Source organism: Pristiophorus japonicus, chromosome 5 (assembly GCF_044704955.1).
Source record: "Pristiophorus japonicus isolate sPriJap1 chromosome 5, sPriJap1.hap1, whole genome shotgun sequence".
NCBI lineage: Eukaryota > Metazoa > Chordata > Chondrichthyes > Pristiophoridae > Pristiophorus > Pristiophorus japonicus.
The window spans coordinates 158,659,587-158,678,705 of record NC_091981.1 but is presented as its reverse complement, the minus strand read 5'-3'; the positions used below and the strand labels follow the sequence as shown (position 1 = coordinate 158,678,705).

The window sequence follows — 19,119 nt, the reverse complement described above, 5'->3', positions numbered from 1 at the left end:
GGAAAGGATGATCCACCAATTTTATTGCTGAATCACTGATCACTCAGATGAAAGTTGAACCTTAATATGTTATGTACGAAGGACAAGACAAGCTCACCAGACCCATACACCCTCAGCCAATATTTTATTGGATCTCATCACCATGTACCTATCTTTCCTCTCCCTTTAACTCCTCTACACTAAAACACAGGGACCTTCAGCTAATTCAGGAATCCTCTGTTAAACAATTAGGCAAGCCCCAAACCCGTTAGTTATTACCTGGAGGAATTAGTGTCACCTTAAATATTCCGCAATCACAAAATTTTTCAAAAATGCATCAAACACTTTCTTGAAGGACCTCTCAATCCAGTTCTACAGGTCAAACACTTTCTCAGAAAAGTTCAACTTCCAAACATTAAAACTCAATCCCGGCTTTCTCAGTCTATTGCGTGGCCCCATTTCAAACCAGCCCATTACTTCAAACTCAATCTACTTACATGATGTTGATATCATTCATCATTTTAAATGCCCGAATCAGTTCCTTCTACCTCCAAGACTTTCTAGTGAATCCAAATCCCACAAGGAGGTAATTTTGACTTTGAGCGATAGTGTAATACAGGCAGATCAATCAGCTGCCTGTTATACACTACTCTCGATTTTCATTTTTGAGATGTATAATGGGCGGCTGATCCGATATCGTCTGTTTTACACGATTTGCCAATGTCAAAGTTACCCCCATAAAGTCTATCTTCATAGCTAAGTCTATCTTCACAGCTCAGTGCTCTTAGGCTGGGAATCATCCTTGTTGCCCTTCTCTATATCTTCTTCACAGGCCCTGAAATTCCACAAAGTTATTTGCATCAGATTTGCATTCATGAATTCTGTGGTGAGCCAGCTGATGTTCTGATCCTCCAGAATGTTGTGGGCAGTTCATTTGCATATCCCTTGGAGGATCTTTTCATACAAATCTCATGTAAAATGGGAATAATGTGCTGAGACTACTCAGAAATTAGACTACAGCCTTTAAAAAAGTTAATTCTGGCTGATAATTGCAGTAGCATGTTGGAAGAAACAGCAGGCATATTGCAAATTGCTTTGATCACAGTTCACTATTAGCTGGTTGCACAGGGCGGCTCATGTGTGTTTTGTCACTCTTATCAAGAATGTCTGTTAGCCCAGGATGTGACTGACAAAAGAGGAACAATAGAGCATACCATTCTTTTGAGAACGACCTGCAAACCCTTCTCAATGGGACTGCATAGCAGATAAATGGACAGCTGGGTCTCCATGGGAAGCCATAGAAAATGTGTCTTGACAAATGTGGTGGGACGTGGCACTGAGCACCAAATCTCACAATGCAGAATAGCAGACCATACCACAAGAAATTCATTGCCCTGACCAGGCCAGACAAATAAACTCACTGGCCACTCTCCCTTTTCTTCATTGGGCACCACTACAATTTTTACCTTCCAAAATCAAGAGCTCTATATCTAACCCTTCACACTGTACTCTCCTTAAATGAAGTACTAACAAGGGATGTTAGAATATGTGTCGATGGGCCCTAAATTCAGTGCCGCCAGAAAGGTGGTGGTCTCTTTTCCCCCGATTAGCGCCACAATGTGTGAGGCGGCCATTGGATCCAAATTCAGCTTTTTGACCACAAGTGTTCCAGTCTTATTAGCCCTTCAAACCTGAAAGTTTGCAGTCTTAATTGGGGCGTTATTCCCAAAGGAAATTCACCCCGAGGGAAATGTGGCAGCTACCATTGCAGCACAGACGCGAGGGAACGAGCGTATTGGTGCTGCTTTGGAGAGGATGGCCGCAGTTCTGCAAGATCGACGGAGCATCTAAGTGCTGTCATATCTGGTGGCTTTCAGACTTTGACAGTCTCAGCTAGATGCCCGCCAAAGACCTCAGTGTTGCTTTTGCAGCTGGGTCCACCACGGGCCACGGGGGACCTTCTGGTAATGGCGCCACAGCACCGACCTGATCGCCCTCAGATTGGTGGTGGTGGTATTTTCGGAGGGAGATGATTGGGAAACTTTTGTGGAGTGACTCGGCCAATACCTCGTGGCCAACAAGCTAGATGGGGAAGAGAGCGCTGCCAAACGTAGAGCGATCCTCCTCACCGTCTGTGGGGCACCAACGTATAGCCTCATGAAGAATCTGCTCACTCCAGCGAAACCCACGGAGAAATCGTACGACGATTTGTCCGAGAGCATGTGAACCAGAAGGAAAGCGTTCTGATGGCGAGATACCGATTCTACACCAACAAAAGGTCTTAAGGCCAGGAAGTGGCGAGTTATGTCACCAAGCCTAGACGCCTTGCAGGACATTGCGAATTTGAAGGACATTTGGAGCACATGCTCGGAGACTTTTTCGTACTTGGCATTGGTCATGAAACCATATTTCGCAAACTTTTGACTGTAGAGACCCCAACCTTGAGTAAGGCCATAGTGTTCATTGCCATCAATGACAATACTAAACAAATCTCTCAGCACACAAGTGCTGCGACAAGTACTGTGAACAAAATGATGTTTTTGAATCGTAACGTACAGGGCAGGTCACACATACCTGCAGCTGCACGTCCATAGATGTCTCAGAGTCCACCATTAAGGGTGATGAATGCAAGGCCATTAACACATTGTTGGCGCTGTGGGGGTGATCATCATTTCCATTCATGCCGATTCAAAGGATATGTTTGCAAGCGCTGTGGAACAATGGGACACCTCCAACGAGCGTGCAGGCGAGCTGCTAAGCCTGTTAAACCTGCAAACCACCATGTTGCAGAGGAGGACAGATCCACGGAGGATCACGATGAAATAGAGCCTCTGATAGAGGAGGCAGAGGTACATGGGGTGCACACATTCACCACGAATTGTCCCCTGATAATGCTGAATGTTGAATTAAATGGACTCCCAGTGTCAATGGAGCTGGACACGGGCGCGAGCCAGTCCATCATGGGCAAAAAGACTTTCGAAAGGTTGTGGTGCAACAAGGCCTCAAGGCCAGGCTTAACTCCAGTTCGCACGAGACGAAGAACTTACACTAAAGAACTGATTCTTGTAATCAGCAGTGCTACCATAAAGGTCTCCTACGATGGAGTGGTGTATAAGCTACCACTCTGGTCCCACGCTGCTCGGCAGCAGCTGGCTGGGAAAGATACGCTGGAACTGGGACGACGTCTGAGCGCTATCGCCCGCTGACGAAACTTCGTGTGCCCAGATCTTAAACAAATTTCCTTCGCTGTTCGGGAAATTCCAAGGAGCAAAAGTGCAGATCCACGACCCATCCATCACAAGGCGAGAGCAGTACCATACATGATGAGAGAAAGGGTAAAGATCGAGCTAGACCAGCTGCAACGAGAGGGCATCATTTCACCGATCGAGTTCAGCGAGTGTCCCAGTCCTCAAGGGAGACGGCACCGTCAGAATCTGTGGCGATTACAAAGTAACTATCAATCGTTTCTCTCTGCAGGACCAATACCCACTGCCAAATGCCGATGACCTCTTTGCAACGCTGGCAGGAGAAAAGACGTTCACGAAGCTGGATCTGACTTCAGCCTACATGACGCAGGAACTGGAGGAATCATCGAAGGCCCTCACCTGCACCAACATGCACAAAGGTCTTTTTGTTTATAACAGGTGCCCGTTTGGAATCCGATCAGCGGTGGCAATATTCCAGAGAAACATGGAAAGTTTACTGAAGTCGGTCCCGCACACCGTGCTCTTCCAGGACAACATCTTGGTCACAGGTCGGAACACAGTCGAGCACCTGCAGAAGCTGGAGGAGGTTCTTAGTCGACTCAACAGTGTGGGCCTCAGGTTAAAACGCTCGAAGTGCATTTTCCTAGCGCCTGAAGTGGAGTTCTTGGGAAGGAGGATCGCGGCGGACGGCATCAGGCCCACCAAGGCGAAGACCCAGGCAATCGAGAACGCACCAAGGCCACAGGATGTAATGCGGTCGTTTCTAGGACTCTTGAACTACTTTGGTAATTTCTTACCGGGTCTCAGCACACTGCTAGAACCACAACATGTCTTACTATGAAAAGGGGGCGAATGGGTTTGGGGAAGCAAGGAAATTGTTATGCTCAAACAAATTGCTTGTGTTATATGATCCATGTAAGCGTTTGGTACTAGCATGTGATGCGTCGTCATATAGTGTCAGGTGAGTATTGCAACAAGCTAATGACTTCGGGAAACTGCAACCGGTTGCTTATGCATCCAGGAGTCTGTCTAAGGCTGAGAGAGCCGGCAGCATGATTGAAAAAGAAGCGTTAGCGTGTGTCTATAGGGTAAAGAAAATGCATCAATACCTGTTTGGGCTAAAAGTCGAATTGGAAACTGACCATAAGCCACTTATATCCCTGTTTTCCGAGAGTAAGGGATAAATACCAACACATTAGCCCACATCCAGAGATGGGCGCTCACATTGTCCGTATACAACTACACCATCCGCCACAGGCCAGGCACAGAAAACTGCGCCGATGCTCTCAGTAGGCTGTTATTGCCCACCATGGGGGAGGAAATGGCGCAGCCCGCAGATCTAGCCATGGTTATTGAAGCATTTGAGAGTGAGCAATCACCCGTCACTGCCCGGCAGATCAAAACCTGGACAAGCCAGAATCCCTTATTATCTCTAGTCTAAAGCTGTGTGCTTCACGGGAGCTGGTCCAGTGTCCTAGTGGAAATGCAGCAAGAGATAAAGCCGTTCCAGCGGCGCAAAGATGAAATGTCTATACAGGCAGACTGCCTTCTGTAGGGCAATCGAGTAGTGGTCCCCAAGAAGGGCAGAGACACCTTTGTCAATGACCTCCACAGTATCCACCCAGGCATTGTAATGATGAAAGCGATAGCCAGATCCCACGTGTGGTGGCCCGGTATCGATGCGGACTTAGAGTCCTGCGTTCACAGATGTAATACATGCTCGCAGTTAAACAATGCAACCAGGGAGGTGCCGCTAAGTTTATGGTCTTGGCCGTCCAAACCGTGGCTGAGGGTACACGTCGACTATGCAGGCCCGTTCTTGGGTAAAATGTTCCCTGTGGTTGTAGACGCGTACTCCAAGTGGATTGAATCTGAGATAATGTCCGCTAGCACGTCCGCTGCCACTACTGAAAGCCTGCGGACCATGTTTGCCACACACGGCTTACCCGATGTCCTGGTGAGCGACAACGGGCCATGTTTTACCAGTGCTGAGTTCAAAGAATTCATGACCCGTAACGGGATCGAATATGTCACATCTGTCCCGTTTAAACCAGCGTCCGATGGTCAGGCAGAGAGAGCAGTGCAAACCATCAAGCAACGCTTGAAGAGGGTAACTGAAGGCTCACTGCAGACTCGCCTATCCCGAGTCCTGCTTAGCTACCGCATGAGACCCCACTCACTCACTGGGATCCCACCTGCTGAGCTGCTCATGAAAGGAGCACTTAAGACAAGGCTCTCGTTAGTTCACCCCGATCTACATGAACATGTAGAGAGCAGGTGGCTTCAATAAAGTGCGTACCATGATAGCGCAAATGTGTCATGCGAGATTGAAATCAATGATCCTGTATTTGTTTTAAATTATGGACAAAGTCCCAAGTGGCTTCCCGGCACTGTCGTGGCCAAAGAGGGGAGCAGGGTGTTTTGGGTCAAACTTTCAAATGGACTCATTCACCGGAAACACTTGGACTAAATCAGATTCACGGACTACCCTGAGCAACCCACCTTAGACCCTACCTTTTTTGATCCCCCAACATACACACCAGTGGCAACCGACACCACGGTTGACCATGAAGCAGAACCTATCATCAACAGCAGCCCTGCAGGGCCCAACACGCCAGGCAGCCCAGCAAGGCCAGCTGCACAACAGCCCAGCGAGGGCCCATCAAATGATTCAACAACACCAACTTTCACACCGAGACGATCAACCAGGGCAAGAAGGGCCCCAGATCGACTCACATTGTAAATAGTTACACTATTGACTTTGGAGGGAATGTTGTTATATCTGTGGACTTGTATTTACTCTGTACAGCTGCCAGAGGGCTCATCCCCTGGAGTCCCAAGGGATCCCATAATCCCTTGGGAGCACAGGTATTTAAGGAAGCTTCACAGGTTGGAGAGGCACTCTGGAGACCTGCAATAAAAGACTAAGGTCACACGTTACTTTGAGCTCACAGTGTTCAGTCTGACTCTTTCTCCACACACTACACTTTCCACAGCCACAGGGGAGACGTAGAGGCAGAGTTGCAGGTTAGGCATGCGTAAGAGGGGTTATAAGGAAATGCACAAGGGTGGTAAATGATGTTTATATGTTATTTTTCTGCACTGTTTATTGTTCTGGTAGTTGTTTGGAGTTATACTGATTATGTATTAAATCTTTATTTTTTACACCTATATCTGGGCTGCTATATAATGTGAGATGACCATCATCATCATCATCATAGGCAGTCCCTCGTCGTCGAGGATGACTTGCTTCCATTCAAAAAGTGAGTTTTCAGGTGACTGACGAGTCCAAGGTGGGAATTACAGTCTCTGTCACAGGTGGGGCAGACAGTGGTTGAAGGAAAGGTGGGTGAGGAGCCTGGGTTGACGCACGCTCCTTCCACTGTCTGCGCTTGTTTTCTAGTTGCCCTTGGTGATGAGACTCGAGGTGCTAAGCGCCCTCCCGGATGTTGTTCCTCCACTTTGGGTGGTCTTGGGCCAGGGATTCCCAGGTGCCGGTGGGGATGTTGCACTTTATCAAGGAGGCTTTGAGGGTGTCCTTGAAATGTTTCCTCTGCCCACCTGGGGCTTGTTTGCTGTGTTGATGCTCCGAGAAGAGTGCTTGCTTTTGGGAGTCTCCTGTCGGGCATGCGGACGATGTGGCCCGCCCAGCGGAGCTGATCGAGCATGGTCAGTGCTTCGATGCTGGGAATGTTGTTGGCCTGGGCAAGAACACTGACGTTGGTGCGTCTGTTCTCCCAATGGATTTGCAGGATCTTGCGGAGGCAGTGTCGGTAGTACTTCTCCAGTGCTTTGATGCGTCTGCTGGAAATAGTCCACGTCTCTGAGCCATATAGGAGGACGGGTATCACTACAGCCCTGTAAACCATAAACTTGCTGCCAGATTTGAGGTCCTGGTCTTCAAACACTCTCTTCCTCAGGTGACCAAAGGCTGCACTGGCACACTGGAGGCAGTGTTGAATCTCGTCGTCAATGTCTGCTCTTGTTGATAAGAGGCTCCCGAGGGATGGGAAATGGTCCACATTGTCCAGGGCCGCACCATGGATCTTGATGACTGGGGGGCAGTGCTGTGCAGTGGGGACAGGTTGGTGGAGGACCTTTCTCTTACGGATGTTTAGCGTAAGGCCCATGCTTTTGTACGCCTCAATGACTACGTTGACTATGATTTGGAGTTCAGCTTCTGTATGTACGCAGACGCAGGCGTCGTCCGCGTACTGTAGCTCAACGACAGAGGTTGGGCTGGTCTTGGACTTGGCCTGGAGACGACGAAGGTTGAACAGATTCCCACTGGTTCTGTAGTTTAGTTCCACTCCAGCGGGGAGCTTGTTGACTGTGAGGTGGAGCATGGCAGCGAGGAAGATTGAGAAGAGGGTTGGGGCGATGATGCAGCCCTCCTTGATCCCGGTCCGGACGTGGATTGGGTCTGTAATGGATCCTTTGGTAAGGATCACGGCCTGCATGTCGTCGTGGAGCAGACGGAAGATGGTGACGAACTTTTGGGGGCAATCGAAACGGAGGAGGACTCTCCATAGACCATCAGGGAGGGCGCTGAGCACCTCGAGTCTCGTTGCCGCGGGCATGCAGAGATCAGACGCAGGCAGCGGAGGGGGCATGTGGCAAGCCAGTCCCACCCACCCTTTCCCTCAATGACTATCTGTTCCACCTGTGACAGGGACTGTGATTCTCGTGTTGGACTGTTCAGCCACCTAGGGACTCATTTTTAGAGTGGAAGCACGTCTTCATCGATTCTGAGGGACTGCCTATAATGCTGACAGTAGACTCCCGAGGAATGGAAAATGGTCCACATTATCCAAGGCCTCACCGTGGCTTTTGATAACTGGGGTGCAGTGCTGTGTGGCAGGGTCAGGTTGTTAGAGGACCTTTGTCTTACGGATGTTTAGTGTAGGGCCCATGATTTCATATGCCTCGGCGAAGGTGTTGACGATGGCTTGGAATTTGGCCTGAGTGTGCGTGGACTCAAGTGTCGATGACAGAGGATGGGACGACCTTGGATCTAGCCTGGAGGCGGCAGAGGTTGAACAGATTCCCATTTGTTACCACGCTGAATGCTGAGCTGGAGCAACGTTTCCAGTCTGAGCCCCAGGATTGAGATTTCCGTTTTCTCTGAGTGAATCTCGGGATCTCTATTTCTCTCTCTAGCTTTTTGTCCCCTTTTCTCTAATCCTATTTCTCTATTTCTCTCTCTCCCAATCAAATTTTCTCTTTGTTTTTCATTCCCTTTCCTCACTTCTATCTCGTTTTCTGATGTCTTTTGCTCTCTTCTCTCTCTCCCTCTCTCGCTTCCTCAATCTTTCTCTCTCCCTCTCTCTCTCACACCCCCTCTCTTTCCCTCTCCCTCTCCCTCTCTCTCAGCCTCTCTCCCTCCCCTTGAGTGCAGATTCTGTGCTGAACTCCTCCAGTCCATTGAAGAGGCTCCTGGACTTGTTGCTGAGCAATACGGAGCTGGCTCAGATGTTGTCAGGGCCCATCAATGTCAACTCAGCCTCTTAATGTCATATCGAATTAATTGAATTGGCTGGACATTGGCATCTATGATGGTGGGACCAAGAGAGAGGCTGAGTGGGATTATCCACTTGCCCCTCCTTAAGAACATAAGAATTAGGAACAGGAGTAGGCCATCTAGCCCCTCGAGCCTGCTCCGCCATTCAATAAGATCATGGCTGATCTGGCCGTGGACTCAGCTCCACTTACCCACCCACTCCCCATAACCCTTAATTCCCTGATTGGTTAAAAATCTATCTATCTGTGACTTGAATACATTCAATGAGCTAGCCTCAACTGCTTCCTTGGGCAGAGAATTCCACAGATTCACAACCCTCTGGGAGAAGAAATTCCTTCTCAACTCGGTTTTAAATTGGCTCCCCCGTATTTTGAGGCTGTGCCCCCTAGTTCTAGTCTCCCCGACCAGTGGAAACAACCTCTCTGCCTCTATCTTGTCTATCCCTTTAATTATTTTAAATGTTTCTATAAGATCACCCCTCATCCTTCTGAACTCGGAGTAAAGACCCAGTCTACTCAATCTATCATCATAAGGTAACCCCCTCATCTCTGGAATCAGCCTAGTGAATCGTTTCTGTACCCCCTCCAAAGCCAGTATATCCTTCCTTAAGTAAGGTGACCAAAACTGCACGCAGTACTCCAGGTGCAGCCTCACCAATACCCTGTAGAGTTGCAGCAGGACCTCCCTGCTTTTGTACTCCATCCCTCTCGCAATGAAGGCCAACATTCCATTCGCCTTCCTGATTACCTGCTGCACCTGCAAACTAACTTTTTGGGATTCATGCACAAGGACCCCCAGGTCCCTCTGCACCTCAGCATGTTGTAATTTCTCCCCATTCAAATAATATTCCCTTTTACTGTTTTTTTCCCCAAGGTGGATGACCTCACACTTTCCGACATTGTATTCCATCTGCCAAACCTTAGCCCATTCGCTTAACATATCCAAATCTCTTTGCAGCCTCTCTGTGTCCTCTACACAACCCGCTTTCCCACTAATCTTTGTGTCATCTGCAAATTTTGTTCCACTACACTCTGTCCCCTCTTCCAGGTCATCTATGTATATTGTAAACAGTTGTGGTCCCAGCACCGATCCCTGTGGCACACCACTAACCACCGATTTCCAACCCGAAAAGGACCCATTTATCCCGACTCTCTGCTTTCTGTTCGCCAGCCAATTCTCTATTCATGCTAATACATTTCCTCTGACTCCGCATACCTCTATCTTCTGCAGTAACCTTTTGTGTGGCAGCTTATCGAATGCCTTTTGGAAATCTAAATACACCACATCCATCGGTACACCTCTATCCACCATGCTCGTTATATCCTCAAAGAATTCCAGTAAATTAGTTAATTGCTAAAGGCACTTGCAAATACATCAGTCTTCTCTCTTGCACTCATGTGAAATGCAATTCTAACTTTTTCTTAAAGCCTGCCACAGCTATTCAACTGGCCACTGTTATTCCCTAAACAATAGTGTGGGAACATCAGTGTGCAAACGGGTATTGGGTGAATGTTTCATGAAGACATCCTTTATGTGAGAAGTTTACGGTGAAGATAAAAGCTGTGTTAAGTCTGAATTTGGATTGTCGTGTGCTATTGTTAGAAAGGGCAAAGGGTGTATAAGGATAAGGAGGTATCACATGTGCACATGCAGCTGGTCAAGGAGGTAGTCTTTGTGTGTGTTGCAGACATGGCATTAGACAACACTGCTTAGAGTAAGTACAACAGTCACTTACCATGGTAAATTTCTTGGAGTGTTGAATTTCTTTCTCATCTGGGATATTGATCTTTTCATTGGAGAAACTGTATTCACCTGCTCGGCATCGCTTTCCGAATCTAATTTGTTGAGGAAAGTGCCCCTTATATCCAAAAATGGCATTTCTCCTTGCTATCTCCTCCCTCAGCATCACCTCAAAGGCAGTCTCAGAAAAGAGAGCTTTCCTCCCTCCCTCCTAAGAATTGGTGGACTCCTGGCACATTTCAATACAATAAACACCAGAAAAAGCAGAATTTCCTAATTTGAAGGCAACAGGATGTGCATGTGCAGCTTTAAGAACTGTGCCATCATATTTATACTTAGCACAAGAAAGCCAGCCCTCCTCCTGCATCTGCGTGCCCAGCATTAATGCAAATCAGGCTTGGAGTTCACCACCTATATTCAGAAAAACTGGCAAAATATGCATTTCACTGGTGCAAATGTACTTGTGTTGCCTATTTGTTCCGTGTGGGATTTCAGTCCTACAGAAACATTACAGGAAGTGAAAGATTGGCATCTTGAAGAATTTTAGGCTGGATCTTTCTCTTCAAATTTAAGTCAAGTTGCAGCAAGAATGAGATCATTCACGCAAACACACAAATCAAGACTTTTGCAACTAGTCAAGCTGAATTTTGCACCTTTTCCTTAAAATATGCTAAGAATATTCTCAAACTTACTCATTATTCTTATCAGTTGCGACCTTCGCCACATTACTCTTTGCATCGTTATCTTCCTGTGATGCTTGCTCTATCAATTTGTTTACAGGTCCTTGCAAAATCTGTAAAACAAAAATGTAATTACTTTTAAATTACATGGCAATCACAGAATATTATATGTTCACTATAACTTACACACAAAGGTGCTGTGCAACATCGATCAAAGTAATGCACTATAGGGTCAATGCAATAAAAATGATCCTTTTTTATCTTGAGAGGGTATATTTTATAATAAAAGATACCTGATATAGATGTGGCCATGTAAGTGAGTTTTAATGGCCCCATTAGCACCTCCATTTTCCTTACATCATCATACCTTTTGCCATTCAATCTCTCCTGCCTTCCACCTGATCACAGACCTTCCTTTTTGTTCTTTCCGCCTCTCCCCCCTTTCCCTGGATTTGCACTTATTTAAAAACTGTTACATCTCTAACATGTTCCAGTTCTGATGAAAGGTTACCAACTTGAAACTATAACAGTTTCATGCTCCACAGATGCTGCCTGACCTGCTGAGTATTTCCAGCATTTTCTGTTTTTATTTTATAATATGGGGGCTGAAATTGCCCACGCCCAATTGGGGGCAGTAAACTTCTGGGCCGGGACTATTATCTGCCCCTGACGTAGAATTGAGCATGTGCGTACCCTCCAAGGATGCGGAATGCTGTCTCCGATACTCTGCGTCTTTGGAGGGGCGCTCCCGGGGCGGAGCACGGTGCTGAGTGAAATACCGCGCTCAGGACACAGCGCTACGCGGATGTTCCTCCTCCCCTTCATTTAAATGGGAGGGCCGCTGCGCACTCTGAAGGCCTTTTGGTGGCTGCCACTGGGCCACCAGGGAGGCAATCGACTGGGCCAGCATCCCAGCATCCATAACGGAGCTGCATGATGGCAGGTCGGTCGATGCGAGGGCCACCATTGTCGGGCTGACCCAAGAGACGGCCGACAAAAAACATGGTGGCCAACGGCGCAAAAGGCCCCAGCGGCAGATGTCTGCCAGCTTCGCGCCCCGTGGGGCAATTTTCCTCATGGGTCACAAAGTGGTCAGCGTGCATGCCGGTGACTTAATTGCTGGGCATGCGCCAGCTCGGGGCGCAATGCGGGGGGGCGTGGCGTTACCGGCACATCGCCCCCAAATCTCCAGGGCAATGTCTCGGAAGGCACAATCAGCCCCCTCGCCCGGGCGAAAACTTCATTGCGTTCCATTAGCGCTCCCAATGGGACTATAAAAAGAGGCAATTTCAGCCCCATAGTCTCAGCACATGAGAAAAATGAGGTCTTACCTGCTTATTTAGGTAGACATAAAAGATCCCATGATACTATCTGAAGATCAAGGAATTATCTTCATATCCTGACCAACATTAATTCTTGATCAACACCACCAAAGCCAGATGACTGGTCATTTATCTCATCTGCTGTGTGTGGCCCTTGCTGTCCACTAACTGGCTGCTTATTTGCCTCAAACAAGCAACTGCACCGTAAAAGTAAATCATTGGCTGTGAAGTGCTTTTGGGATTCAAGTTTGTTCTTTCTTTGAGTGAAATTTAAAGCAAGTGATATAATAGGGTAACATTATTATTAAAGGCTTTGAAAAGGCTCAAAAGGCATCTGCACTCCTCAGCAGCTTTTCCATGGCTGAAAGGAGATCAAGAAAAGACGGACAAAGCTAGTCGCAGCCGCGCAAAAATAAGCTGAACTCAACCAAAAGTCAGTGTTGTGTTTATGGCCCTTTCCTACCCCTCTTTACTCTAGATTTTTTGGCTGTTAAATCGTTTATCACTCTTGAAGGTGACTCTCAGCTACCGATGCTGTGGGGAGTGACTTCGCTAGCCTTACCATCAAGGTGAAGACTGGTAATGAGCTTGAAACAATGAACAGAAAACCCTGCTCTTTCAATTACTGTTCAGCTAATGGAATTATTATTATGCCTCTAAACTATATAAATGTGAAGAGGACTGTAAATAACTTCAGAAGGTTAATAGATTAAGCAGATAGATGTTGGATCAAACTCACTGCAGAGAAATGGAAGACTATAGAATTTGGGAGGTTGAACAAGGAGAAGAAATATACACTAAATGGTAAAACTTTAAAAGGAGAAGAAGAACAGAGAGAATTAGGGATTCAGATATACAAATCTTTAAAAGTTGGAGGACAACTTAATGAAGTTATAAAAATCATGGACCAAAAATTCCGGCCTCACCGGGTCCATATGAAGTGCGCACAGACCCGGTGAGGCCTCGCAAAAGCCGTTTTTTGGGCACGATGCGCATGCGCTAAAAAACGGCTTTTCCCATCTGTCAAGAGGGTCATGAATCTTTGGAATTCTCTACCCCAGAGAGCTGTGGCGGCTGGGTCATTGAATATATTTAAGGTGGAGAGAGACAGATTTTTGAAAGATAAGGAATTCAAGGGTTATTGGGAGCGGGCAAGGAAGTGGAGTTGAGGCCATTGAATGGTGGAGCAGGCTCAAGGGGCCAAATGGCCTACTCCTGCTCCTATTTCTTATGTTCTACACCCTCATCACCCATTACCACCAATCTCTATCAATCAGTACTCAACACTAAAATTCATGGGCTAGAAATTCAGTTGATTAGCCCCACCCATTAGCGCCCGGGCGGGGTGGTAAAGGGCCGCTAATGGTTCACTGCTCGTGTTCAGGAACGCTGCCCAGGAACTTCAGTTGAGTTTTAGCGGCGGCGATAACACTTAGCGCCTTGCCCTGCTGCATACCCAGATCGTGACATCAATGATTGCTTCGCGCCCCGGATGTGAACTTCAGTTGGATCGCCTCACTTAACGCCTGGCACTAATCACACCACATAAAGCAGGCAATCAGACCTGCCAAAGTCACTCCGGGGACACTATTTGAAGGGATAAGCAATCGGGTATGTGCCAGGTAAGATTCAGAGGTATATTTCAACATTGTTTCCACTGCTTTGACTTTCTCTGCTGCCTTGCATTGCTGCTGATGAATTTTGCATCCTTGCATTTTTCTGATGATTTACAGGGCGCCAGGTAATCTCCCCTTTAAATGCAAAGATGTAGGTATTAGCGCAACTGAACTTCATTAGCGCTACTGCATTAGCACCCCGCCTTTGCACTTTAGCGCTCGAAGAGAAGTGTGGAACGTTTGCTTCAGCATTCCACTTCCCTCTTGGGGCGCTAAAACTGAATATCACGGTCGGTGGCATTAAAGAACGGCAGGCGCAAAAGTTACTGACCAGGCGATGTTACCGCCTCAAAGTGGTCGACAACTAATTTTTAGTCCCATATACTTTACCTCTCCCTCACATACTTATCACTGTTGGAAGCCTCGCACCCCCTTGCAGCTATTCAACCATCACTCAAACATATTGCAAGACACTCATTGACATACTTCCCTCTTTCTTGCAGGAGATTGTGGCGCATGACAGGAGGCAGCAGCAAAGAACTGCAGGAGGACAAGTGTGCCTACATGTTTTAACGTCCATGGAGGAGACAGTGCTGGCAATTATGGGAAGGGGCATCGCTAAGCTCATGGCCACTGGCGGGACTGGAGGGATCGATGATGAGGGTATCTGCATATCTAATCCTCCTTGTTTCTTCCCATTTCTCCCTCATCCCACAATCTCTTCTGACTCATAAGCTGCAGAGGATATAGTCACGCACTTCTTACTTTCTCCTCTCCCATCACCACAACCCAACCCTTGTCCCTTTTTCATTTCAGATACCAAAGAACTGGAGCCTTCCCAGTCAAAGGTGGAAGAGGAAGATGAAGCAACACCATCACTCTATCTTACACTCAAAGCCAGCAGCTCATAGGCTGACACTGCATATATCCTAAGAGGTGAGAGGAGGGATCGGCACATGGTGAGACGTCGGGCATAAGTGCACAGGATCCAGGGCAGGGGGAAAGGATAGCGCAGTGCTGGCTCGCCGGAGGACAAGGTCGCACAGAGAGAGGCTGCTGGTTGTAAAGTCTGCCAGAAAGCTGCCGCAGAATGCCAAGGAGCATGGAGGAGTCCAGCACCAATGTGGCACAGGGCTTTGCACAGAGCTTGGAGCCCATCCTTTTCAAAAGCACACCTGCAGAGCCGACCATGATGCAGCATCTGATGGCCAATATCACAGCTTCCATTGCAGCACCAGCAGTTTCCATTAATGGTCTGACTGCTGAAGTGGAGTCTCAAACTGCTGCCATCGTGGCTCTGGATACTACTGTTCAAAGGAGCTTCCATGGTGTCACAAAAGTCCATCAATCTATTCTCCAACAGGTCAGTAGGATTGCTGAGGCACCACCCCAGGAAAGTGGCAGTGGCTCCAGGGAATACCAATCTACTGTCCACTCTCAGGATCACAACATTCCTGCTCCCAGCCCTAACACTCCCGCCAGTGTCCTTGTTGTTGCCGGTAGGCAGCCAGACCAGGCTGAGATGGTGCGGTCTGAAGCCAGATTTTCTAGGCCCAGAGTTGCTCGAAGTCGTCTTCCAAGACCATCTGCAGTTTCCTCAATTGAAGGTCAGCAGCTTTCCACCACCCATGCTGCAGCCACTGAGAAAGCACCTTGTAGGAGCATCAGGGTAGGCAAAGGCGCACAGAAGACAGGCACTAAGCGAATGCACAAATGTAATTTTGTATGTAATTGGATTCGAATGTGCATTTTCTGGTTGTTTTTATTTTTGTATTGTTGGAAAGAGGACAATATGATGGTCAGTGATAGAGGAAAGGTAAGGAGTGTGGGACTGTTGGTGAATGGAGAGGTGTGGTTGAGGTTACTGGTATTGTTCATGAATAATCTGATTACGTTGAGCCTGGCAGAAAGTGGCTGTCTAGGTTCCTTCCTCTTCCTGTTCCTGCACTTTGCGTTGCATTTCCCCCTCTTACTCCTCTTCCTCATGCTCTTCACCCAATAGGTGGTGGCAAGGGCTGTTGCCTCATAATGGGCAAGTTGTGCAGCATGCAGCATACTACCACAAATTTTGATACACACTCAACTGCATAATGCAGGGCTCCTCCAGAGTGATCCAGGCAGTGGAAGTATTGCTTGAGGATGCTGATGGGTATGCTCTATATTCCTTGTAGCAGTACGGCTCTCACTGTAGGCCTGTTATGCACCTGTGCGCCGATTCTGGACGGGAGTCATGAACCATATCATGAGGAGATAACCCCTGTCGCCCAGTAGCCAACCTTTTGCTTTCTGTAGTGGTTTAAAAACAGGTGGAATAGAGGACTGCCACAAAATGAAGGAATTGTGACTGCTATCAGGATAACAAGCATTCACCTGCATGATGCGCCTTTTGGTTCAAGAAAATGTCTGAGTTCATAGGACGCGCCGCAAGGCAATTGCGTGCAGTACATTTGCACCCCACACTATGAGGAGGCCTGTAATCCAGGTAAAACCGTGTGCTCGCTCCGCCTGCTTGTCTCTGGCAAGAGGGAAGTGTTATATATGCAGACTTTCGATCTACTCTCTGTGTAGTCACTGTATAGTTGCATAAGATGGAGACTTGTTTACCTGATATACTAAGGCTTACACTGTGCATATACATGCTGGCACCACTAGAGGGTGCAACTGGTGGAGACCGGGGTTTCCTGCCCTGGTGGCAGGGGCTGTATAAAAGGGAAGCCACCATGCGGCTGCCTCACTTTGGAGTTACGAATAAAGGACCAAGGTCACTACAGTTTGAGTACAACACATTGCCTCGTGGAGTCATTCATAAGTACAGTACAGACATAACAACTGGCGACGAGAATATGGACTTTCACGTGATTATGGCTACCTTTGGTACACTAAAAGACTTCGCAGAGGGTGATGATTGGGATGCTTTCATGGAGAGGCTTGAACTATATTTCGTGGCAAACGAACTAGCAGGGGACACGGACGCATCGGCGGAGAAGCGTAAGGCTATACTGCTGACCAGTTGTGGGCCCGAGGTCTACCGCCTCGTCAGGGACTTTCTGGCACCCACGAAGGCCAAGGATAAGACATATGTTGAGCTGACTGAACTAATTCACGACCAACTAAAACCAAAAGAGAGCATCCTCACGGCCAGGCACAGATTCGATGCTCACCACAGACCTGAGGGCCAGGAGATTGCAAAATAGGACCTCAGGAGACTTGCGGCACCATGTGATTTTGGCATGCACCTCAACAAAGCATTGCGAGACATCTTTGTTATAGGAATTGGCCACAAGGGCCTCCTTCACAAGCTATTATCTGCCGACACCACAGTCAACCTGCAGAAGGCCATCAGCATCAGTCAGGCGTTCATGAACTCAACCTGCAGCACCAAGCAAATTATTCATCCTGTGGACTCAAACCCGGCAAGTACTGTACACAGAATGGTGCCTTTCACAGGCAAGACTGTAGAACGTGACTCTGCCCAGGGCAGAGAGCACAGACCTCAGGGTTCCAGAACTCAGAGTCCGCCAAGGGGTGCTAATCAAGTAGCATCATGCTGGCGTTGCGGAGGAAACCATAGGGCTCACCAGTGTCGGTTTGCTGAGTATGTATGCAAAGTCTGTAAAACAAAGGGCTACCTCCAGCGTATGTGTAAAAGAAATACGACCCATCATCTAGCAGAGGAGTCGGAAGATGACTTTGAATCCAGTGGAGAGTATGATGATTTGGCCAGAGAGGCAGCTCAGCCCCAAGAAGTGGTGTATGGAGTGTATACCTGCACCACCGATTGTCCTCCAGCAAAGATGGAAGTCGAGATAAACGGCGTTCCAGTCTTCATGGAAATGGACACGGGAGAGAGCCAGTCAGTGATGAGCCAGGATGCCTTTGAGAGGTTATGGAATGAAAAACGACCTGAGCTGGTTCAGGTACAAGAAAAGTTGCGCACCTATGCCAAAGAGTTGATCCCAGTCCTTGGTAGTGCGGATGTAAGTGTAATCCATAATGGTGTGGTGCACAAGTTACCTCTGTGGATTGTAGTAGGTGATAGTCCAATGCTACTCAGAAGAAGGTGGATGGGGAAGATCCAGTGGAAATGGGAAGACCTCTTCACTCCAGCAATCGATGTCCCCCGTGCTCAGAGGTAGAGCAAAACCTCACCTTCACTTGGGCCAGGCACCAGAGAACAGACCAGCGCAGCACTTGAGGCACAGACCGTCCATCACGACTTTGTGGCAATGATCTGACCGGAACGGCCTAAAAGTACCTTCCCGGCTCCAGTGGCAGGACTCCTGGGGACGAAGATCGAATTCACAGGCACTCTTCCAGATTTTGTGACAGAATCACGGGAGAGAAGGATCAAGGCAGTCGATCTCGAGGACGGAAGCAAGATGGCGTCCCTGCTGCAGCGAGGTGCAGCGTGGCATGGCAGGGTTCTCTTAAAGGAGACCTGCAACCAACTGAACTTAAAGAGACATTGTATGCATGGCAATCAATGTAACAAACCGATTAAGAATGTAAAGAACAAAATGTTGTTGCGAGATGTCGGGAATAGAGTGTCCCCAAAAGTAGCAAGCAAGCGAATTCGGGACGGTGAAGGTACTGATCCTGATACCCTGCCCCAGGTCTATCCCATGCTGCAGGCACCCGATGGCACTATTCACCACGGACCTGGAAACGAAAACGGCACCAACACGCGCAGTCGGCTGCCATTGACCACCACCCGGGTGGAGACGGCGCAGGTCCCAGACCCAATCGCTACCTCAGCATGTCCAGGAGCGAAAGGTCAGAACCAACGAGTTCCCCAAACGGGACCTGGAACAGCCAGGTTCCCAACACCGTTAGAGAGCAGGCAGAAGATTCTGCACCCCCAAAGGAGGACAGGGAGGCCACACACATCTGTGGCTCTGCCCACCACTAGGCAACGGCAAAGGCCCCGAAGTCCTGGCAAGGTGAGCGAACCAAGCCCACCCCGCTAGCAAGGGGCGCAGCGCCCCCATCAGACGACCAAGACCCCGTCTTGTTGCTCTGGAACCAGCGACCTCGCATACCTGTACTGCTACCTCA

The 19,119-nt window shown here is 48.2% G+C and overlaps 1 protein-coding gene across 1 annotated transcript in view; it reads right to left on the bottom strand.

Moving 5' to 3' along the window:
- The window catches only part of ica1 (islet cell autoantigen 1), a 384,634-nt gene that overhangs the window by 116,522 nt on the left and 248,993 nt on the right, over positions 1–19,119 (bottom strand). The window contains exon 9 of the mRNA XM_070881029.1: positions 11,139–11,239. Coding sequence (XP_070737130.1) covers positions 11,139–11,239 — 101 coding nt within the window. The remainder of the gene's footprint in view (positions 1–11,138; positions 11,240–19,119) is intronic.